At 36.0% G+C, this 25,052-nt stretch overlaps 1 protein-coding gene across 15 annotated transcripts in view; it reads left to right on the plus strand.

The window, feature by feature from the left end:
• Window positions 1-25,052, plus strand: part of IKZF2 (IKAROS family zinc finger 2) — a 163,926-nt gene that overhangs the window by 134,014 nt on the left and 4,860 nt on the right. For all 15 annotated transcript variants that reach the window (XM_058706059.1, XM_058706055.1, XM_058706062.1 and 12 more), the window contains 3 exons: window positions 7,285-7,422; window positions 15,312-15,455; window positions 21,317-25,027. In XM_058706059.1, the coding sequence (XP_058562042.1) occupies window positions 7,285-7,422; window positions 15,312-15,455; window positions 21,317-22,041 (1,007 nt within the window). In that variant the 3' untranslated portion in view covers window positions 22,042-25,027. The remainder of the gene's footprint in view (window positions 1-7,284; window positions 7,423-15,311; window positions 15,456-21,316; window positions 25,028-25,052) is intronic.

Here is a 25,052-nt window from a genome sequence, read left to right on the forward strand (position 1 = left end):
GTTTTCAGATTTTAATGCCAAAATTTCTTAGAAATTTGATAATACAGTTAAGATCGTTATAGTAATGTTAAAAAAAAAAAATTCTTCACCTTAAAAGGAAATTTTAACTCAACTCCAAACTTAAAGAACATGATGATTTATGATTTTCTATAAAACCACTGTTTTCCAACTACAGTATGAAAGCAGTTACTTAGGAAGTTTGTTAAACATGCAGACCTTCAGGTGGCACCCCCAGAAATACTAGACCCAGCATGGTGCCCAAGAATCTGCATTTTAACAAACACACCAGGGAATTCTAACATGGGTAGCCTGTGGTTCATTTTGAGATCCATTGCAGATGGCTAAGCTAAAATATCTTTGAAAATAGGTAGGGGAGGGGCCGCCTGGGTGGCTCAGTTGGTTGGGCATCTGACTTCGGCTCGGGTCATGATCTCACAGTTCACGGGTTCGAGCCCCAGATCGGGCTCTGTGCTGACAGCTGGGAGCCTGGAGTCTGCTTTGTATTCTCACTTTCTGCCCCTCCCCCACTCATGCTGTGTCTCTGTCTCTGTCTCTCTCTCAAAAATAAACATTAAAAAAATTTTTTTTAAAGAAAATAGGGGATTTTGTGTTAGAATACTTAAATAAGTAACAGTAGAAAAGAGGAGATATGCAATTTTACGTTTCCACAAATTCCCTGTTTTACTAATGTGTGATTACTTTTTTGATGGCTAAGCTTTCCTAATATATATCATGCCTTTTTTGTTGTCGTTGTTAGAGAATTACAATACATCTTTACGGAGCCATACTATACCAACAATAAAAGTGATATTGTATATTGCTGTTTAAACATGATGAAATGAAAAGCAACATGTCTCACTCCTTAAAACTCCACAAAAATCACAGTAGACATTTATAGAAATTTAAACTCATAAGATCAAAGACAATGAGAAAGGACAGAATAGCAGCCAAGAGGAAGATGGAAAGCAGATAGAGGAAGAGGTGGTAAGAGGAAGGCCAGACTAAAACCTTTAGTGATTATAGAGGGGATCAAGGGATGAGTAGCAAGCTAACTGGAACCATAGAATCCTGAAAAGTGGAAGAAAACAGGACTACTGAAGTCAGGGATGGAGCTGTGGAGTAAATAGAAAGGAATTTAAAAATCTGTGTACAAAATTGTTAGACCACAGAGTTACTCTCATCCAGTACAGCCAGCCAGCTAATCCTCTTCCTCCCCCTTACAGAAAAATAAATGTTTATTTCTTGGAGAAGTTGAATTGGAAATGTTTAGGCTTAGGGGCTCCTGAACAAGGAAAGGGTAAGGGAAAAAACAAAGGATTAATGCAAAAGACCACAGTTGAACATTTAGATTTGTGGCCCCATTTCTTGCCTTTCCAAATGCGGACAGCCAGCTTCTATCACCCTTAGGATTAGAAATTGGAGGCATCTTCTCTAAGGAAATTGAAAGAGAAGACATGGGAGTCTAACAATAAAGAGGTTACACTGTAATAATTCATAAACCTCACCTACGGTTCCTGAACTTCCAGTTAGCTTTTTAGTGCCTCCCTATTTAATATGAAAGAACAATATATATTCAGGCACCACTAATGTAAGAAAGTCCTCCAATACAGAGATCAACATAAAAAGAACAAAGCTCAGAGAAAACAGACAATATAAAGAGGGAAGAAAATTTAAAGAGAGAAAATGCTCAGAGAGAGAAGTTATTGTGCCCAAGAAAAAAACAGAAGAATTCTATTGTTTTTAAAAAAAAGAGTAAGAAAACAGGAAAGAGCTCTTAGAAATTAAAATGCATGATAGCTAGAAAACATTTAGCAGAAAGAATCAAAGAAAAAGATGAGAATTTTTTTATTTTTTGTCAAAAGGGTAAAGTCAAAATATTTGACATGGGGGGAAAGGGGAACAAATTTAAAGAATCAGTCCAGAAGTTCTAACATCAAACTAATAAACTCCAAAAAAGAGCACAATAAAGTAGATTTTTATTAGATGAGGGGTAGGGGAGTCTGTGTATCTCAGTAAATGCCCTTTAGTACTATTTGATTTCTTCAAGTATGAGCATATACAATGATAGTAAAGTGAGAAATATTAAATAAGAAAAGGACTAAGAATGCTAAGCAAACTAATGCAACATTATCATAATTCTATATACTCTAAGAAAAATCTGTTACCTCACTTCAGCAACTGTTATTTCATAACATAGAGAAATGTTTAAGACATATTCATTAAAATAAGCAGAGTATAAATATAATGTATAGTGACATGATTTCCTAACAAAATGTGTCTTTGCATGTACAAGAAAAAATGCAAGAAAATGATAAAAATGTTAAAGATAGCTATCTCCAAATTGTATAATTACAAATATTTTTGGTGAATTTTCATATTTTCTATACAGATGCGCTGCTTTGAAAGTTGGAAATTTAGGGATTTAAGGAAAGCCGGTGAGAAAAAAATATTTAAAGTGTTAAGAAATGATGTTACTAATGAAAACCCCATGTATTCTTGCTGTGAACAAATCACCATACTAAACTTGTTGCAGGTTACAAAAACATATAAGACACTGCTCCAGTTTCTCAAGAAGGTCACAGTCTAACATGGGAGGGATCAAAATGAATGTATATATAAATAACCGCAAATACATGATAAAATGTTTCCTAGGTATGAGGGCCAATACAGTTATGATCCTTTAGTGGGAAAGATCACTTTTAGATGGAATATGGTTTAAGGAGGTTGGGAATAGAAGGATGAATAGGATTTCAAGAGGGCCAAATTGTATGAAGCCATTCCAGAAAGAACTAAGACTCAAGTGTAAAAGCTCCAGGTGATTTTGGCTGGATCCTGGGGTAGAAGATGGGATGTATGACTTAGGGCCAATTAGTATAGGGTACTGAATGCCAGGTAAAGGGATTTGGAATATTTGGAATTATTCAATAGAAGTTAAGAGTCAGTAAATGTTGTTAAGGAGAGGACTAAAATAATCATGCAAGAAAACAGCTGGTTTGAAGTCTATTGTGCCAGCCCAGGCTAGTGATAATGAAGAACGGAACTTGCATATTGGTTGTGGGAATGAGAAAGAAGGATAAACTTGAGAAACATCAAAGGAGTTGAGTATATAGAACTTAGCAATTACTGGGATGTGGGAAAAGAGGTAGGAGGCAACAAAAGGGGCTGTCTTGTGAGTCTGGATTATTAAAACATTGGTAACAGCGGCACAAAAGAACAGTCAGAATAAAGAAGTAATTTTGTGGAGGGGCACCTGGGTGGCTCAGTCTTTTAAGCATCTGACTTCAGCTGAGGTCATGATCTCCCGGTTCACGAGTTCGAGCCCGGCATCAGGCTGTGTGCTGACATCTAGGAGCCTGCTTTGGATTCTGTGTCGCCCCCTCTCTCTGCCACTCCCCCCGATCACACTCTGTCTCTCTCTCTTAAAAATAAATAAACATTAAAAAAAAAGCAATTTTGTGGAGGAAGATAATTTTGGATTTGCTGAATTTTAGATTTCAGAGGAATATACATGAGGCAATACTCAAAAGGCATTTGATAGTATGAGGTTGAAGGGCAGTTACTCAGCAAATACATATTGAGTGTCTTCTATGTTTAATAACCACCACAAGCACTATCAATTCAAACACTGAGTAAAACACCATATCTGCCTTTAGGACAAAGCTCATTTTTTGGACTAGGGAGATGAATAGATACCGTATGGATAATTAGAATGCAATTATCATAAGTAATGCATCAACAGAGTATGGACAGAGTGCTGTGATTGCACAGAAAAGAAAACTCCATCTTTTGGTTCACCAACATCATTCTAAAATGGTTTAAATGACCAGTAGCTACTTACAAACATGGGAAATTATTCCAAGCACAGTTTGGACATTTCATTGAAATGCGGGCTTCACCTAGAGGGAACAGAGGGAGACTGTTAATTATAGTGAGAATAAAATCTGAAGTTACATATCTATTTGCCAGGTAGGAAGAGTCATTGAGAAGCCAGTGAGGGAAACACAAAATATAATCCCAGAAGCTCAAATAGGAGATTCAAGACACATGAAAGTTTAATAGTGGCCAAGAAATTAGGAAGATTTAGAATCAAAGTCCATTGGCTTTAGTGATTCAGAGGCTACTGATGACTTTATAAAAATGTTTTAGTAATATCAGAATGGAAGTGTTTGAGATGGTGAGAATGTATTAATATTTATCAAAATAAATGCAAAATACTGGTCTTCTTCTATGAATGTATATGTTTTACATACTAACTCATGGTTTATAAGCATACAGATAACTAACTCATCATAGAGGCAGTAAATGTAAACAGTATTTCTGTGAACTTGATTTTTAAGAAATACCAAAGGAGTGACAGGAGGGAAGTGGTCTTCAGGGGCTAGTAGAGCCATTAGGTCTGGCAAGGATTGTTGATGATGTTTGAAAATAATTTTCAAAAAAGTAGTAAGGACATGATCTAGACTTTGAAGGGGCTGAGTACATGAGAATAAACACGAGGACGACAGCAGTTCCTGGAAATTCTCAAACACTGCCTCTCCTCAACCCTGCTCCACCACCCCCATTATCTGATTCACTTTTACTTTTCCTTCAGTTATCAGCCAAAGTGTTCCTACCTCAGGCAGACCTTCCTATCCAACTTCATCCAACTAAATTTGGCTCCCCACATTATGCTAGCACACCATTCTGCTCCGTAGAATCTACCACAATTTGTAAGATATTGCTTATATATTTGTTAAATGTCTGTCTTCCTCACCAGACTACCAGTTGCATGAGGATGATAGGCACCAAGAGAGTGTTCTCCACTTTACATTCCAGCCTCATCACAGTGTTTGTACATGATAGGCTTTTTTCCAATACGTATTAGATGAGAGACAGAGGGATAAGGTGGAGCATTCCCAGAGTACATGTCTTAGAGACAAAACAGAGGATATCAAAGTCCAACATATGTTGCCCAGTATGTGGATTGCTATAGTAGAGCATGGATCAAGATTTGGGGAAATTGAGGTTATACTTCTAGAAGAGTTTGCTCAACTTGGGATGAAGAGGAAAGAGCAATTTTTTTTAAATTTTTTAATGTTTATTTATTTTTGAGAGAGAGAGACAGAGCATGAGCAGGGGAGGGGCAGAGAGAGAGGGAGACAGAAGCTGAAGCAGGCTCCAGGCTCTGAGCTGTCAGCACAGAGCCCGACGTGGGGCTTGAACTCACAAACAATGAGATCATGACTTGAGCTGAAGTCGGATGCTTAGCCAACTGTGCCACCCAGGTGCCCCAAGAGTGATGTTTTAAAGTAGATGTCAAAATGGGAGAAGCTTACGTAAAGGAGAATATAAGATAGACTTCAAAAATGAGGCTAGTAAAAAAAAATGAGTTTCAAAAACAGTAAAAAGTATACAGTATTTTCTTCCTTGTCCAGTGAGTTAAAAGTTCCTAAAGGATTGTGAGCCAAGGGGAGTGTAAGGGAATTATGGTTAAATTAAGTTGAGAGGTCTCAGGTTTGCTTATATAAATAAGGGGAAGAAAGCATAGTAGGTTGACATGTTCATAGTAAAACATAGTATCCTAGGACACAATGCAATAGGAGTGACAAAGGGTAAGACAGAGATGAGGAAACTAGTTTACAGTGAGCTACAGGTAGACTTGTTCAGTGCAAATTCACCTGTTTCTAGAGAAACAGCAATAAGAAACCGCCAAATTAAGTAACCGTAATAGCAAACAAAAGCTTTTTGTAGTATGTAGTCCTGTATCTTAAAATGCAATTATGTATAAATATATTATTTACATGAATGTTTTTGACTAAAAGTATTTTCTTATAATTTTTAATGCTGTCACACAGTGATAAAGATTTTTCACAATATAGAGATACCTTGGTTCAATGTATAGAAATTCTTGGTTCTGAAAAATAGAAGTTAGTTTGCCTCATATTTTTAGAAATGACTAATCCTGCCTTGGATAGCTTTTATTTAACACCATTTTGAAAAATTATGACCATGAAATAAGTGACTTTATGTGTACCTCAAATACAATTTAAAAAATTGTGTGTGTGTTTTTTTTAGCAGTATAGTGAAATTTCTATGCAGCTATGAACACCTTGCCTTGTTACAGTATTTCAGTTCCTCTTGTGACCAGCGTCATAGCATGGGTTTGTAAGGTGACTGGAGTTAGAGATACTATCTTTGACTATGAAAAAGAGTGGTCTGTTTGTCCTTTGGGCAAAACAAAGTGATTCCTATGTCAGATGAGGGCCACTGACCTGATTCACACTGTGCTTTACTGATGAGGGCTTTGGCACAGACCAGCTGGTGTTTTATGTTTTTTCCTGTATTCGTTCAAAACCAAGAATTAATGTGCTCTCTGATATCCTTGTGACTTTACATTAAACATATCTCTTTCCATAAATGTGTTTTCCTTCATCAAAGTTTTTTTTTTTTTTTTTTTTTTTTTTTTTTTTTAATGTGAGCATTGAAGTATTTTACCAGGTATATTGACATACGGCTCTCTGGTTACTAAGAAAATTCATTTCCTGAATGTGAAATGCATTAGAAAATGCTGCTATCATTGTATAACTAAATATGTTGGGGCTTCAGTGGTTACTGTTAATAATTCTGACTCAAAGCACCTAGTAGGTTAGTTCTTGGTAACCTAAGAACAGGCTGATGTGGGAGAATACACTTCTCTTCTGCAAAGTTTTGCATGTATGAATAGTTATTACCAAGGTGGAAAGAAAAGAGAAACTCTCTGCTTTTATCTTTACTTTTTCTCATCACTTGAATTCTTTTTAGTCTCCTTGGTGCCCATGAATAATCTTTTCATTAAACGATGACATTCAAGTTATTGCATTTTATTTTCTTCAGTAAAAATTTTCTGTCTTTATCCTCCCCCTGCAAAAAAAATTTTAAAAAAATTCTTACCATGTATCTAGGACACTCGTGATTTGTCTTTTGAATGAGTCAAAGCTGAGAGAATTGTGTAAGGGCAAATGTTAGTGTTACAAGTCAGATAATTTGAAGACTGATCATCAGCCCCTCATGATCTAGGATACAGTCAGAGCATGAATTTGATTCAGTATTTCCCCTATCTCCAAAGGTACGATCTACCTTATCTTCTTGCTCGCTTTTAGTCTTGTTAGAAATTTATTAGCTTTTCTCGCCTAAATCAGAGTGTGGAGGAGGAAGAGATTTGAGTCTGAAAGGCATATAAATGCTTCCTCCACACTATCAAAAGTCAGATATTAATTTTGCTTTGGATGAGACTGCTGGCACGCTAACCTCGCGTTCTCTTTGCAGTGGGTAAACCTCACAAGTGCAACTACTGTGGACGAAGCTACAAGCAGCGCAGTTCACTGGAGGAGCACAAGGAACGCTGCCACAACTATCTCCAGAATGTCAGCATGGAGGCTGCTGGGCAGGTCATGAGTCATCATGGTGGGTAGAAATGGCATTCACCATTTTCATTCCCCCTCACTACTTCTGTAGTTCTTTATGGGTTAAACAGTTCCTCTACCCTTGAGCATGAAGATGAAATCTTACTCTTTTTTTCAAACAATTTTAGATGGCGTTAACTTTGCATGGGATTATCTTCTTAAGCACTTGAAATGAGTTGAGCTTTGGGACCCTTGACAAACAACCTATAGTGAGTTTTTAGGATACTCCCAAAGTATTTCTGATAACATGTGTTTGAATTAACATAATAATGGCAGCTGACCTTGAGTACACCAAAGGAAGAGAGCATTTACTCTTTCTCTTTCATTGGCTGTGCCAAGTAGTTAGAAATGGTTCTATGTAAGTCTGTAGGGTTCCTAAAAGAGTTGGTTGGTTGTGTATTTTCATTTCTCTTGGTAACTGATCAGTGATATAATTGATCTTTCTCTAATCAGCTTTGTGATTTATCTTGGGAATTACTCATTTTGCTTCCTACTAGTATAGGGAGCGATCTAGATTAAAATTAGGCACCCACTTCCCTCCACAAAAATCAGAACCCAAGCAAAACATCCTCATGTCCATAATATACAATAGCAGGTAGGAAGGTAGTTTCTAAGGTTTATCAATTAATAACTCTATGTTACTGAAAAATTAATGTTTGTATATCAGCCTTGCAAAGGAAAGTTATGAATTTCAATTCTTTAGATTTGGGGCATCTGTTTTGTCCTAATTATATTTTTATGCTGATTAATTTTATCCTTCATATAAGTACATACGAAAGTCTTATTGTTGCACTTCTATCTTTTATTTTAAAAGATTTAGTCAATATCAAATAGTATAATTGGGGAATGCCATAGTCATTTTTAAAATGTAAATATCTATTTAGCAACTTATATACAGCTCAAGGATTATTTGTGGGGTTTTTTTGTGTTATTTTACGTAGTACATACTGTGGAACTGTGTTGATTGGACAGCAAGTGATTATTTGTTGTCAAATTGGAAATTTAAAATATTTACTTTGCTACCCTGAATAATTGAAGCATTTCTTCTTGAGGGTAGTTTATATAATCTAAAGAATTATATAATTCTATTTGTTGAGAATGAGTACATTTATTTTTATATTATCATTATTAACAGTTTTAAAAACCTGTTTGTGCTTTATGTCTTAGTAAATTTGATAGTGCAAGCTTGCATCACCTGGGCTTATGAGGGCAGCATGGGGTCCAGAGCATGGAACTTAAAATGCTAAATCTCAGAGTCCAGTAAGCCTGGCCTGGCTGTGTGGCATCTGTGTGCGTCACATGCTTGGTATGAGAATTAAGTGGGACTGGATGTGAAATAAACCATTCTTTTCACTATTAGATTTCAGGGCATTAAATATTAAGAAATATTAAATGTTCCATACCCTATAAAGTTATGTTACTTATCAGCATTAACAGGCATTTGAAGTTTCGTTTGCCTACTTGAGCACACTGTTTCTGTTTAAATTGTTTTTAGAGGTGGTTTGAGGCAAGGTAACTGATGGAGGCTTGAGGGCATGCCGAAACTTAAGATACCTTGTGGTACTAATTTTTCCATATAATGTTCTCTCATTGCAATTTTGACATTGGATTGGGTTAATTATATTAATTTATTTTTCATTGAGTTATTTATGAAACTCTGTTGCACACACATCTGAATTAGAAACAGAGTCTCTTCTAAAACACATTATGTTGTTATGGGAAGGTAAAGTGTACATAAATAGTCAACATTTAACTATGCGTTGGCAAATTAACCAGTTATAGAATAAGCGCTGACAAAAAAATTTAAGCAGGTGTATTTGAGGAGGGGAGGAGACATTTAAACAGCTATAGCTTCAACCTCCATTTCTCAGATTGCTTAGCCCTCGACGGTGAAAAGCCTTCTATAGGTTGCTGTAAAACTGGAACTGAATGGGGAAAGTGGGAAAGACAGTCAGGTACTGGGTAGAGCAGGGGGCAAAGTGTATGGTGAGGGTGGGAGAACGACATAGGTTTAGGCCCATTTATAGGCCCAAATACTCGTTTTTCCACCATGTTGGATATAGTTTTAAACATTTAAGGTTATATTAATACCATTTCATACTGTACTTCTAGGTATGTTGTAGTAATAATTTGAGATTATCCTTAATCTCCTTTTCCTTTTGTTAATATTCTTAATACAGAATTGAGTGTATGGGGTAGGAACTGACCAAAAGAGAAAAAAAAAAACATGGACAGAATATTCTCAGAGTTCATCATTAACCTTGTCTCATATACATAGCTTGGCATGTGTCTCCTTTGAAAGATGGCCACGGTGAAATTCGTATTTATCCCCATCCCTCTCCTACTATCCTGCTTATCTTGTCTATTTTTTTTATCTTATCTTCAGTGGTAGGGGTGGCCATTACCATCATTGTGGCTGCCATTAACTCTTTGAAATTCATTATTATTCTTTTTTTTGGTTCATATCTGACATAGTTATGTCTCCTAGCCACTCATTCCTAAAACATGTTCTTCCCCATGTTGGCTCTTCCAGGGAGGGACATGTCTGAAGTCAAAGAGGCACTCTTTCACTTCATTCAGGAAACATTTATTGAAGGCTTGCTATGTGCCTATTTTTATGAAACATTCTGGGAATATAAAGATACCTGGATGCAATTTCTTTCTTACATTTATAGTCTGATAGGAAATATGTACTTTTAAAAAAAGATAAATAAAATGAAATAAATGCTGTAATAAAGACATATACATACTTCTGTAGGAGCACAAATGCAGAGCTGACCTAACTCTGTCTAGAGAAAACAAAGAAATCTTATGTGCAGTGTTTGATTTGTACATCAGGTTGAGAAAAATCACACAAATTAGATTCACAGAGAATGTACGTTCCAGGCAGAGCACTTGCCATAGGCTAACACTTGGAAGTATAAAAGAACATTCGCAGGTTCCCGGACATTGAACATAGTTGCATTTAAAGAAGCGATAGGAAATAAGTCTAACATAATTGGTTGCAATGCAAAAATGGAGCCTTTTATGCTAATACAATGTTTGAATTCCACTGGAGTAATCTGATTTTTCTCTTGTAAAGAAAAATGTCACCAGTGTAGAATATAGGAGAGATGACTGACTGAGGGACAAGGAGAGACTAGAATTAAGAATGCCAAGGAAAAGATGAGAAAACAGGAGCAGGAGAAGAGAACTGGATGAAACACAAGAGACATGTTTTGGAGATAGAATAAGAAGTTTTTGACTTTGAGGGAAAAGGAGAAAATTCATTACTTGTAGTTTTGGAAATAAAGATAATAATTTTATGGCAGATTATCTTATTTGAAAATTATCTTTATGCTCATTTCTCAAGGCTCTTTAGCTTGAAGAAAAAGCTTTAAAAAGTGAAGTATGTAATTAGCTTTTTCCCCCTTGCCAGGAGACAAAAATGAAAGCATGAACCAAAAGATAGCTAGCTTTAAAGCAAGGACATATATTATTAAGTTTATGCTTTGAATTATTTGAGAAAGGGAAGTTCTTTATTACAAGTCTGGGAACATAATTGAGAATCTGTAAACTCTAGTAAGTTCCTTCAACTTGTTTCCATCCGGTAACATTATTTCCTCCATAAAGTCATTCAGTAAAAAAAACCTTGAATATTGTATTTGTCTTATATCATAAAAGGTACTAGAGACACAAATAAAATGCAATCTGTACCCTATGGTTACTTACCAACTACTGTTAGAAATAGACCAGTAAACCAACACAATAGTCTGATAAGCTTTACAGGGGCATGTAGGATAGATGTCTAAACCAGACGAGGTGTCCAAGAGAAATTTCTGGGGCAAGTTTTGTTTGAGTGAAGATTTGAAAGACAATACAGCCATCCATGAAAGGAGTCTTTTGTGCAGAGAGAACAACATGTGTGAAGATATAGAAGCCTAAAAGATTATGGAGAGTTAAGGACCAACAAGTAACTGTATAATTAGAGCCCAGTTTGTACGGGCAAAAGAAATTGGAAGATGATAGGCCAGAGAAATAGTCTGTGAACAGAATATCAAAGACTTATTGTGCTAAGCAAAGAATTTTGTATTTTATCCTAAAAAATATTATTGTATTCACATTTTATTTCTAGAGATATAGGAGATAAAAGAATCAAGAGAGAAGCAACTAGACCATTGCAACAATCTCCTGATTGGTCAAGTAGGGCTTAGTAGCCTGGCATAAACAATTAGAAATTGAGAGCAACTATACATGTAAAATCTAAAATACACAGTACACCCATGTATGTGTATTAGGAGGAGGTGAGAGAAGGGAAAGGAGACTGAGTGAAAGGAAGAAATCTAGTATTTGTCATAGATATTTAGCATGGATGATCAGGTAGATAATGGTGCCATCTAAGTAGATGGAAATTGGAAAAATAGGAGAAAGTAAGGGGTGAGAAATGGAGATTTCGGCTTTTGAACACATTACCTTTTAGGCACTTGTGAGAGACTGCCAAGTGAAACTGTCTAGGAGGAAGTTGAATATATAGATCTCAAATTCTCAAGAGAAGTCTGGGTAGGAAATAAAGATTTGGGAGTCATCATTATATAGGTTGTAACCTGAAGTAATGTTTTCTAAAGTTATATGGGTAACTATAGAGTGAGACATCTAGAAAGCCAAGAAAACACCAGAAGGAAAAAAAAGAAAAAAAGAAAAAAAAGAAGAGCCATGAAGATAAGTAGGAGCAGAGAATGGAAAATGGAAAGAGTGATTTCAAAGCAAGCCAGTACTGTCAGATGTTATCAAGAAAATAAGATAAACTGATTTTTTTTTATTTGGCAACATGGAGAAAGTCTGTGACAATATAGATGACATCCATTATTTTTCCCTGCCCTACAAAACTTCCTTCTTCTTTTGATAACCAAACTTCTATTTTCCTTTAGAGAACTGTCCTCCTATTATATGAAAAGACTATAAGCGTAGCTTCCCTGCCCTTTCCTGGCCAGGGGGTGGACATGTGATCTAATCTAGACTGTCTTTTTGGATTTTGAATTTGAGTGGATTGTTTGGTAAACATGGCTATGTTGGGAACACTCTTAGATGCTTCTGTCTTTAAGATTTATAAATGTGATGAGATAATGAAATAATGCAATTACAAACATATTTTCCTCTTGGCTATAACTTCAAAAATAAGGTCAAGGAAATATCTGGTTATGAAGTTTGCTTTAACAAGTAAGATTAGCTTATTGGTATTTTCTTAGCCTAGATAAATCTCTCACTATGTGATTGATGCATTATTGAGTTAACTTAAGAACTTGTTTTCTGTTTCAAGCCCAAACATTGCACCCAGACCCATGAAAGAAAAAAAAAAAAAAAAAACATTCAGATTAGTTATGTAATTGAGAAAATGTATCAGATCTTTTCCCAATGGCAGACCTTAAAAATATGTCAAACTTGTTTATCAAAAGTCAACAGTCTAATTATCTCAACAAAAAAAATAGTATAGTGTACTGGCTAAGGGCCCAGGCTCTAGAGCCGGGCCACCTAGGTTCAACTCAACATATTCCGTATGAACTAGACATAAACAGCAAGGAGTCTCTGGGTTTTTGTTTCCCCATCTACAAAATGGAGATGGGACTGATCTCAAGGGGGTTATTGAAAAGATTAAATAATTTAATGCAGTCTTAAAACAGTACTTAGCACATAGTATATATCAGTTACTATTATTATTGCTGATATGGTAGAAATAGGTTCAATATTTGATATGTGGAGGGCTGATGTTAAATAGAAGCAAGACCAGAGCTCTGACAAAGTCATTGTTTTCAGTTCACATGAGCTTCATTGAACTTGGGACAAATCATCTGAATTGAGGTGGATGTGGTGTGGGACAGTTCGCACACCCAGGTTTCGTTTTGAGTGTTAAATGTGTGCAAATATGAAAATTCAAGGTTAGACTTAGAGCAAAACTGCCAAGTTTTAGATTACTCATTTCAAAACTAATTATTATATTCAATTTGGGGGCAAACCCTGTTAACCAGTTTTGCTGTTTTTTTAACAAAATTTACAACAACAAACTTTTTTTTTCTTTCCTTCTTTCATTTTGGATCCCAGTTTGTGACATATTTTCATCTTCAGTCCATACATAGCCTGTTTTTTAGCTTGACAGTTATGTTAAATAATGTAGTAATTGCCTACGAATCCACCACCCAAAACAAAAATTAAGACTTTGACAATAATCTGTATCTAACTAATGGTTCCAACCACATCCATTCTCTACTGCCATTCCATCCTCCTGTCCACCCTTGTTTGAATTTTTTGGTCAGCCTTTCTTTGCTTTCCTTTTTAAGTATTTGCTTTTACTTTAGTTATTGGCTAAAGAGAACATAATGTTTCGTGTAACATCTTGGGATATAATTTTTTTCCACTTGGTAACATCATGGATTATATCAGTATAGAAAATGACCTGAGTATTTCCTTCTTTCTGAATCTCATAATCTCCTTTTACATTAACATCCAGTAATTGCAGAATCTCTTGCCAATCGTAGCCATATCTTATAAGGTTGAAGATTAAATTCTTCTGGTCTATCCACTAGAATATACTAGGTTAACCCAAAATTTAGATTGGATATAGATTTCTTTAAACATGTCCAAATTAGGAAAAGATTTTTCTGTTGCCATTTTTCATTTCTTCAAAATCAGCAACCTGTATTGGTTATTAAGTAGGTCACCTGAATGGTTCACCAGATTTTCTTAACTTTCATCTCTTGCTTTCTCATTTTACTTTAGTGTCTGGTCTTATAAATGAGAATGTATTGTGTTTCACACAGTGGAACTCTCCTTTACAAATGAAAGGAGCAGAATAAATCATTTTACAGTGTATGCTGAACAAGTAAACATATTCTAAAATAGGAATCCTGTAGGCTCCCAAACGGCCCTGGCACAGGTACAATTAGAGAAAGTAACGATAATCAAGAATAAGTTATGGTCTTTCCTGTGAACTCTGGCTTAAATCATTGATATCATCTGTCTCAGATGTTACTCTATCCTTAAACATCCTTTGACAGTATTTCTATGCAAAAACTTTTGTGAAAGCCTTTTTCTATACTATGAATGTCAACATGTAATGTCAATATCTGTGAACTACTCCATTAGCCCCTAGCAACTTAGACAAATGTGATGCAGAGGAAGCAGCTTTGGAGAGTTTATGTCAAATGAGTTAGAGCAGTTTAGTGAACAAATATGCCAATTTGGAAATGGAATGTTTTATCCTGCTGAAGAGCTCTTTTTAAAATAAATTGGAGTCATAAAGCTGCCACAGTTTACTGTGTATAGACATGTTCAGAATTGAAACTCCTTCATGAAGGCTGCTTTGTGCAGGTATTTATCTACTACCAGTAGGGCTAATAGCTCACTTGTCTCATCAATAGAAAATCTGCTACAGGAAAATACATGGGTGAAAAAAAAAAAAAAAAAACCTGGTTAAATATCGTGCTGTTATTCTGTGTCTGTTTAAGCTTTCCTGCAAAACAAGTTGACTTACTTAATTTGTTTTAGAAAAATAAACTCCAAAAGCCTTGAGAATAGTGCAGTCTTAAAGTTGTATTGATTTTAATCAATGTTAAAAACACTTTCAGAGGAGTAAGATGAGAAACAAGATGAACATGTTTGCCACCAATAGTGGCCAACAGTTTGTCATTGATTTGAGAACGACTCGAATAAAAACAAATCCCCTCTGTGTGTGTGTGTGTATGTGTGTGTGTAAAATTAAAGAGTGTACTTTAACACTAAAGGTTATTCTTTCTACTTTTATCCAAGCATACTAGCTTATGTTTATCTAACACATATTGAGATGGCAAATCCAGCTTTGTGTCTTTTTAAAATGTTGAAGAAATTATCAGATTGCATTTTTTGTATGGTTTTACATAGTACCTCCTATGGAAGATTGTAAGGAACAAGAGCCTATTATGGACAACAATATTTCTCTGGTGCCTTTTGAGAGACCTGCTGTCATAGAGAAGCTCACAGGGAATATGGGAAAACGTAAAAGCTCCACTCCACAAAAGTTTGTGGGTAAGCATTACAAATGATTTTACTTCAAAGGTGGTTTTAATGAGAAGTATGTTCCCATGTATTAGAACTACAGATGGTATATTTCAGTTCAAGAGATAAATACCCATCTCTTTTGTCCATTATTCATTTCTGCTTTATGCTGTTCCATGTGTACCTCCCTCCCTCTCTCTGTCTCTTTCTTTCTTTCCTTTCTCTCTCTCTCTCTCTCTCTCTCTCTCTCTCACACACACACACACACACACACACACACACACACACCTTTAGATATATGGGCCTAGGAAATTAAAGAAAGACTGATAGAAGTTGCTACCTCAAAACTAAATTATAAAGTACACTAGTATGTAAAAATGTCCATTTATTTACAAAATAAAGATACTTAAGGAGAATGGTGTCATCTGTTAGCCAGTTTTGTGATGTTTTCCAATTTGCACTAGTTCTAGGTCTTTAAACTGTTTTCTTTACATGGGATTAACACTTTTACTATTTTATCTAGAATTAGGAGAAATACTTTCCCCCAAAATGCTGCATTAGAAAAATAATGCAGCGACCTACATTCAAGATCTTGCATATTTGGATCTTTGTTTTCATCTGGCCTATGGTTTTGAAACAAAAAGATTAAATATAATGTATTTACACTTTTCTTTTTCATTTCCAAGCCCTTAGATGCAAAAAACATCTAAGTTTTTTAAGAATGTATAAAAGATAGTGGGGTGCCTGGGTAGCTCCATTGGTTTTAATCCTCTGACTCTTGTTTTCAGCTCAGGTCAGGATCTCAGAGTTCATGGGATTGAGCCCTGTGTAGGGCTCTGTGCTGACAGTATGGAGCCTGCTTACAATTCTCTCCCTCTCTTTCTGCCCCTCCCTTGCTCGCATTCTCTCTCTCCCTCTCTCTCTGTCTCTCTCAAAATAAATAAAATTTAAAAAGAATATATAAAAATAGTGATTCTATATAAAGAATTGCCATTAATTATATATGTAATATATCTATTCTTATAGATTTTATTACTATAAAGGGTAAAAATTAGAAGAGAAAAATATTCAAATAGATTCTCATATTCTATTGTCAAAGAGTATTGTGGAACATCCTGATATGGGTTGAGTGATGACTGGTAGAAAATCTTTGGTTATTTCAGGGAGGGAAGGCTAATAAAATTCTTTTACTCCAATAATCAATCACTTAGAGAAGATATCCTTTCAATCTGAAATCGCAGAACTAACAAATCACCAAAATACCATTTTAAGACAAGCTGGAGAGATTTATTGACAGAGCTCTTTGAAAAAAAGACTAGAGAACGGCCCTAAGGGATCACAGTTGATACTGATAAAGCCCCTGCAAGAATACTCAAAGGCTTGCCTTGGGCCCTAAGTAACTTTTCTTCCAGTCTTTCTTCCTTTATATAAATGTTTTGGGTTTTTTATGTCTTCTGAATCTATTTAGTTTTGTTCTTTGTAACATTTTCAATGTTTATTATGACTTAGAGATGGTATTCTCAATTTGATTTGATTATGTCCTTAGAAAAGGGGGACAGATTTTTTCCTAATTACATATTGATTTTAAAATAATAACATTAGATTCTTATTAGGAATTTAATGGTATTTTTTTATTTGGATTATCCTTTCGAGTAGTATATAAAAAGCAATCACACATTGTCTCTGTGATGGTTTTTGAAATGAAAATTTCATCACTCCACACTCACTATAAATTCCTTTTTACCATGCCCCTCAGTTAAATACTATTCTTTGAACTTTTCAAGCCCTACAGACCAATGATCCCTGAACTTTCTATCTTTTTGTGTTCTCCTCTCTTTTTATTATCAGCTTAGATTCCATGGTTAATCATGTTTACTACTCTGTTGCCAATATTCTTGACTCTCTTACTTTGTTGTCTTTCTATCACCTTCTCCTAGTGAAACCCCACTAGGAAACCCCACTCTATTGAAAGCAGAGAAACATCTGTCCCATATCTACAGGGCTTCTAGTACTTTTGGAGAAAATCCCACAGCCTTACAAATTGGTCACTATGAATCAGTGAATAAGTGATCTCAAATATCAGTTGTTCCATCCACATTGTAGCAGTGCTACTTTGATCCCATCCCTGCATAGTCCTCTCTCCTGCTGAACCCTATAGCCATTTCAACATTTGTTCTCCACAAACATGGTATCTCACTTCTTGATGGTATTCTAGCTCAATTTACAGGGAATAAAGTCATTTGAAATGATTTCAATATAATATTACTAATTTTATAAGGATTAAGTGCATTTATAGGAATATTTTCTTTTTTTCCTCCTTGTTTCAATGCAAGAAGTATCCCTCTTTTTAATTAAGGTTAATTCCTCTTCTTGTGCCCTGGAATTCTTCTGTCACAGCCTCCCTCCGCCCCTCCCGATACATTACATTTTATTATTCCTTTTTCTCACTTGTATTTTCAGTCTTCCCCCTCTATTGGCATTTTCCTTTTAGTATTTAATATGATAAACTCTCGTCATTTAAAAAAAAATTCCCTCAAAACCAAATCTCCTTCCTGCTACTACCTTTCTCCTCTTCAAAAAATGGAGTGGTTGAAAGAGTTCTCTATGCTTGCTTTCCATAATTTCTTTCTACTCATTCCCTAGTCTATGCAACCTGGTTTTCTTCCCCATGAAATGATTCTTATCAACGTCACCAGCTTCCATAGTGTCAAGTGCAGTGGACCCTTTTTAGACTATCTTATATCAGTCAGAGAGAACATTTGCCACTCTTGAATAATTCATTGCTTTTGAAACACTTCTTTCCTTGGTATCCATGACATTGATCTCTTGCATTTCTTCTAGCTTCTCTGCTCCTTCTCAGTCTTCATTATGAATCTACCCTTAACAGCCATGCAGATGGGGCAAAAGTACTAATGAAGGCCTCCATTCATATGCCTAAATGTTTTAATATTTTAAATTAAGCTGAAAAATTATTTTTTTTAAGTTTATTTATTTTGAGGGAGGGAGGAGAAGGGACAGAGAGAAAGAGACAGAGAATCCCAAGCAGGCTCCGTGCTGACAGTGCAGAGCCTGATGCAGGGCTTGAAATCACAAACCACAAGATCATGACCTGAGCTGAAACCAAGAGTCAGATGTTTAACCACCTGAGAGACCCAGATGCCCCTAAGCTGAAAAACTATTGTTCTACCTTCCTAACTTGGAAGACTGAGTTCAAATAAATATAGAATGCTTTGATCCTTTAGAGTTCCACACCATACCTTGACAGCATGAGCAGAACTACTGCCTGACCTGGAGCCAGCCCTCTCTCTTAGACCCACTTCTGTTTCTTTCTAGTACCAAAAGGGGCCTCATGCATATGCATGTGGACACCTCAGCCTGCACACTCAGTTTCTTTTCACATTGCACCCCACACACAGCACATAAAGAGTAGTGTATTAGCCTCTCCTCAGGCCTAAGTGTGTGCATACCAGGAAGATAGACCATATGAAGAGGACTATGCTAACCCTTAGTGCAAACTCAGTGCCATTTGGGAAAGGAATTCTTCAGTCTTGGGTATCCAGGGTATGGTCTAGGGAGTAATCTCCAGATAGGCATATTCCTTTGGCTCTACACATTCCTCATTCCATGAGGAGCAAGGGACTCTGTAAACATGGGGCCCAGTGCAGGAATCCAACTTGCCTTGGTCTGTGGGCAGGCATAAAAATCTTGGTGTTCTCCCAGTTTCTATTTTTGACTTTCTCATCTTCACACTTTACCAGTGCTTGGGTTATACCTTTTATTCTCTTGGCTTCAGAAGTTACTTTCTATCAACTGATGACTTATGTATCTACATCTCAAGCCCATATCTCTCTTCTAAATTTGAGACTCTACTCAGCAGTTACTGGACCACAACTATTACTCATAGTTTTCCGAAATTGAATTCATCATCTTTTCTATCTTCTATCCACTAAGTTTCCCAGATAAGAAACGGGCTCCATGCTTAACTTCTTTCTCTTTTTCATTCTCTAAGTCTAGATAATCACCAAGCCCTAGAAACTATATTTTCTAAATTTCTCTCCATTTCATCGGGTTTTCTCCATTTCCACTACCACTATACTAATTCAGGCCACCATGATCTTTATAGCAATAACCTCCTAAACCATCTTTATAAATAAATATCTAGTCAAGTCACTTTCCCATTTAACCCTATTAATCTGTATTGCTCTCAGCATGAAATTCAAATTCCTTAAGCTGTTGAATGAGCCTTGTTATTATCTTCTCTTTCTCATCTATTTCCACTGTCAGCTATATACTGAAATTTAAGTAATCCCTTGAACAAGTCATACCCTCTTGCCTCTGAGCTTTCCTACCAGCTGCTCCACCCCCACGTTCCTTTACTTGGCTAATATTTGTCATCACATTCTTATCTCTGATGCTACTTTCTTCAAGAAGTCTTCTTTTACTCCCTTAATATATATTCCTTTTATTTGACCTCATAGCACATATCACACTGTATTATAAATGATTCCTAAATCACTGTCACTCTCTCTAAACTGTAAGCTCTTTGAGAATATAGATTAGGTTTGTCTAGCTTAACTTTTTAAGTCTTAACATTGCAGTATCTTAAATTGGATGCCATGAGATCAGGTCTCATCATTTTTTTCTTCCATTTTCATTACTCCGATTATAACCCTAATCTCACTTTGGGGACCTCTTTTCAAACCTGAAATAATACTAGTGATCCAAAAGTGCTTTTCCAGAATGCAGTTCTGTAGATAAACATTTTTTTATCAACATTACAAATTAGTCATCCATCTATAACAACATACTAAACATTTATAAGAAGTCCACATATATTTTTAAGAAGCTTTTATCTGTAAGATTTACCTATGAAAGTAACCAGGCAATTAGTAGGAGACCACGTTGTTTTAGTGGCAGAATTTTAAAAAGATAAAATACACCGTCCAAAGCTGGAAACATTTAAAGGAGAAAAATTAAAATGACTTCTCCTGCTTTATGCACAAGGCTCTTTTACGGTTAATCTTTAGACACTGTATTGAAGTAAAATACTGATTTGTTGAAGTAGATATTAAAGGGAAAACTACAAAAATACTTCAATCAAGATAAAGCATGGAAAACTAACAATGGGTGTACATATCAGTACCATTGCCCATATGTCTAAACAAGGAAGGGATGGTGTAAAAATGATGAATTCCCCATTTCAAGAAACAAAACAACAAATATATTATTTTCCAAGTTTGTAAATAAACTACTTGTGGAAATAACTCCTGTTTTTAAATAGTCCTAAATTCCAGTCAGTTTATCAAACAATACAACTTTTAACAGTATTTTAATGGTGTCATCTTTGAATTCTCTAGGGTGACAAATGTCGACTCTATAATTTTTTTTTTTTCTAATGTAGCAGTTAAATCAACCAAATTAACCGTATATAACAATGAAGTGACAGATGTTATAATCAGATCACTCTCGCTTTTATGCTCTTTGTGGCTTGGTCACTGATGTCTAAAATATGCAAAACAAGCATAGTCTCTGACTTATTTTCACCTGGTATTTCTGCTTTTGCCTACAGTTGCTGAGCTCTAGACAAGTGGAAATTCTAATTGAGAATGAAAATAGGATAACACACTCAATCATACCTTTCTGGCTAGATGCATTTTCATGATGGCATTAAAACAAGTGCAAATGGCTTGTGAAATTCTTATTACTAATCCTTTTTGCAGGCTGAGAGTATTTGAGTCTTAGCAGAATTAAAGAGCACAAATGATCTAAAGAATATCATATTATAGAAAATGGAGACAATTAACTTTGTACATTTATATTTTAATCCAGTCACTAATTTTGTTGTATTTTGTTTGTTTGTTTTTTTACTTTTCTTGCCCTCCCCCTTTCAGGGGAAAAGCTCATGCGATTCAGCTACCCAGACATTCACTTTGATATGAACTTAACATATGAGAAAGAGGCTGAGCTAATGCAGTCTCATATGATGGACCAAGCCATCAACAATGCAATCACCTACCTTGGAGCTGAGGCCCTTCACCCACTGATGCAGCACCCGCCAAGCACAATCGCTGAGGTGGCCCCGGTTATAAGTTCAGCTTATTCTCAGGTCTATCATCCAAATAGGATAGAAAGACCCATTAGCAGGGAAACCTCCGATAGTCATGAAAACAACATGGATGGTCCTCTCTCTCTCATCAGACCAAAGAGTCGACCCCAGGAAAGAGAGGCCTCTCCCAGCAATAGCTGCCTGGATTCTACAGACTCAGAAAGCAGCCATGATGACCACCAGTCCTACCAAGGAAACCCTGCCTTAAATCCCAAGAGGAAACAAAGCCCAGCTTACATGAAGGAGGATGTCAAGGCTTTGGATACCACCAAGGCTCCTAAGGGCTCTCTGAAGGACATCTACAAGGTCTTCAATGGAGAAGGAGAACAGATTAGGGCCTTCAAGTGTGAGCACTGCCGAGTCCTTTTCCTAGACCATGTCATGTACACCATTCATATGGGTTGCCATGGCTACCGGGACCCACTGGAATGCAACATCTGTGGCTACAGAAGCCAGGACCGTTACGAGTTTTCATCACACATTGTTCGAGGGGAGCACACATTCCACTAGGCCTTTTCATTCCAAAGGGGACCCCTATGAAGTAACAAACTGCACATGAAGAAATACTGCACTTACAATCCCACCTTCCCTCAGATGTCGACATACCTTTTATTTTTGTTTGTTTAATATTATTACTGTCATTAATTCTTATTTTGTGGATGCAGTGTCATTTACTCTGCCTAATTACAATAAGGAAGAAACAGAAGAGAGAAGGGACAGGGGATATTGTTCTTGGTAACGTGGGAATTTAAGAGCGGTTCATTTCTGCCATGCATAAATATAAGGTATATCATGCTTTGGAAAAAAAATCACTTGATTCATATAGGTTCACCTAAGAGATTCTAATTTGCCACTGATGTTCAGGATTATGATTGAAGGCAAGGAAGTTTGGAGTTTTCTGGGTAGAACTTCCACAGTTTAAAGTGGTATAAGTAATTTTACTCTTCAAAGAAGAAACTGTTTCAAAATGTAAACTTTTTTTTTTTCCTCTAGAGATCATGGAACACAAACACATGTGTTAATTTCAGTGATAATCCTTGGATGAGTTGTTGTGGGTTCTATGTTTACTTCCCCAATGGAATTTATAATACGGTATGTTATACACTGTACCATATAGCAAAACTTGTAAACTACAGGTAGTTGAGGACACCTACAATACATCTGAGGTCCTGTGATCTTATTTTTCTAAACTTAAGCACTGTTTTCCATAGTTTTGATGACTGGTATTTTATAGACACCCTGGCAGCCTTACTTTTAACACCTTTAATGAGTAGTATTTTTATCTAGTTTTAAGAATAACATATGGTCTAAGAGTGGCTAAGAGGCAGTCAGTAGTTTCCAGAAAGGACCTCTGCTTTTCATAAATTTGTTTTGGAAGTCTTCTTTTAAAGTTGTAATGTGATGGCGGCATAGTGTACATAATTGTTTCTAAAAGTATGCTTACGATTGTCACTTTATCAGCATTTAATCAGTGTTAACCAGCCAGCAGAAACATATAATTAGGCTAACCGTAGGAGTAAAAAAACTACTCAGAAATCCCTTTTCTGGTATTTCTCTTTTCCCACTGATTTTTTCAAGCTGTGACCACCCAGTGTTCTATCCATAGTCCATCATCCTTTACTACTTGAGTAGAAGATCATGAAACTCTTTGCTATAGGTTTTTGCTCTCAAAATCTCGGAGCAATTACTAATTCGACCTGAATATGGTAACTTGAACCCCATAAGGTTATGGAACTAGGGCTATTTATTCTAGTATTTCTTGAATAATAACATTTACCACTTTTGGTGCAAGGAAAAGGGAACTTCTTTGTAACCTGCACATTAGACCACAGATAAAAAAAACAGCTTATTTTTTACACTTTTTGGGGTCTAGAATGTAACCTAACCTCCAAGCAAAAGTCACCATGTCCTGCACAGTTTTCCATCTCAAAAACATTTAACTACTTATAAGTCCTTGTCAGAAATGAATCTCAGTACCTTAGTAAAAAACAAAACAAAACAAAACAAAAAAACTCTTAATCCATACATATGTTATTTTTCATGTGCAAATTTTTTATTTCATTTATAAAAAGGTGCTCTGTTTTTTTATGTGCAGTCCAACAGCATTAGAGGGAAGGGAAAAATGAGATCAATTCAAGTCATTTTGGGGGGACATACCTGGATACAGAAATTGCTGCTTGTGTTGAGGGAGGACAGGCCTGACCATGGCTGGATTATCTGATAGCCATTTATGAGTACTGATTCTGTTAAGCAGTAACTGATAACTGCTCTTAAAAAAATCATTAAATAGGAGGCTGAAACTATGTTTTTAATGCAGAATGATGTGAGAACTAGCAAAATTAGAGACTTAAGGACAGAGAAGCACATCCGGCCCCAATACTGCTCTTGACTCATCTTCTCATTTATCATCTGCTTATTTAAACAGCTTCTGAGCACTAACACAGCTAGAGCTCGGCAAAGATGATTTTAACTCAGCTCTCCTTTACTCGTTCCTCTTATAATTATTTTTGGAGAAATGTCCAAACTAGTCCTTTAAATCTAAGAGAATGCACCAAAACAGAGACATGAAACGTTTTAAATAGAATACTGTTTTTTTTTCCCCTCCTGCATGCTTTGATACATTGTGAACACACAGTTTATTAAAAGGTAAAGTATGCTTTTGAGACTTCCTTACCTCCCCCTACACTAACCACTCAAAAAATTGGAATTTCGTATTTTTTTCCCCTTTTGGAGGAAGGTAAATAATGTAAGGTTACTGATTTTGTGTTTTACTGCAATTTAAGGAAATGTGGATGGCAGTGTGTTCATAACTTTGGCTGTGTGTGGATTTCTGCTGGCATCATCTATGAATTTTCTTCCTGTTCACTATTTGTTTTTTTCAGTGTATGAACAATCATGTGTCTACCTACCCTGGGATGAAGCTGAATTTTAGGTGGACCTAAAGAGTTGTGTAGTACCCCCATGAAGACAGTACTCCTTTTCTGATTTCATCTATTTGAGAATCTACTTTATCAAAGGGACAATATTTGTAAGAGTGTATTTGCTACAAGTGTATACTTGTATTTTCTTAGCTACATGATATGAGGAACAGAAAGAGATAAAGATGGCTCAGGGTGTGGCAGGGACAAATGAGGACGAGGTCAATTCAAATGTGCAGGTTAGAATTTTTGTGGGCATGGTGCTTTCTGGGAGACTCTAAATGGCTATATTTGCATGCTTCCTTCTTCACAAAAGGAAATATGCAAGTTGGTAGGGCCTAAAAATAAATATGAGGGTCAGACACCAAATAAATCAAATTTTACATAACAGTTATATGCCCAGTTTATTTAGGTGAGATTTCACATTAGAGTACTGGAGGGGCATAAAAATGGGTTAGCCTCTTTCTTCTGGTTTGGCAAAAATTCAGAAATTCATCACATTGCTTCGCCCTGATTTTGCCCAGAAATTTACCTCCAGCTCCTGTTGGAGGTAAATTTGCTGCCTCTCTCTAATAGTGGTCAATCACTTTTTTTTTTTTTTTT

This window comes from Neofelis nebulosa, chromosome 2, assembly GCF_028018385.1.
Source record: "Neofelis nebulosa isolate mNeoNeb1 chromosome 2, mNeoNeb1.pri, whole genome shotgun sequence".
In the NCBI taxonomy this organism is placed as follows: domain Eukaryota; kingdom Metazoa; phylum Chordata; class Mammalia; order Carnivora; family Felidae; genus Neofelis; species Neofelis nebulosa.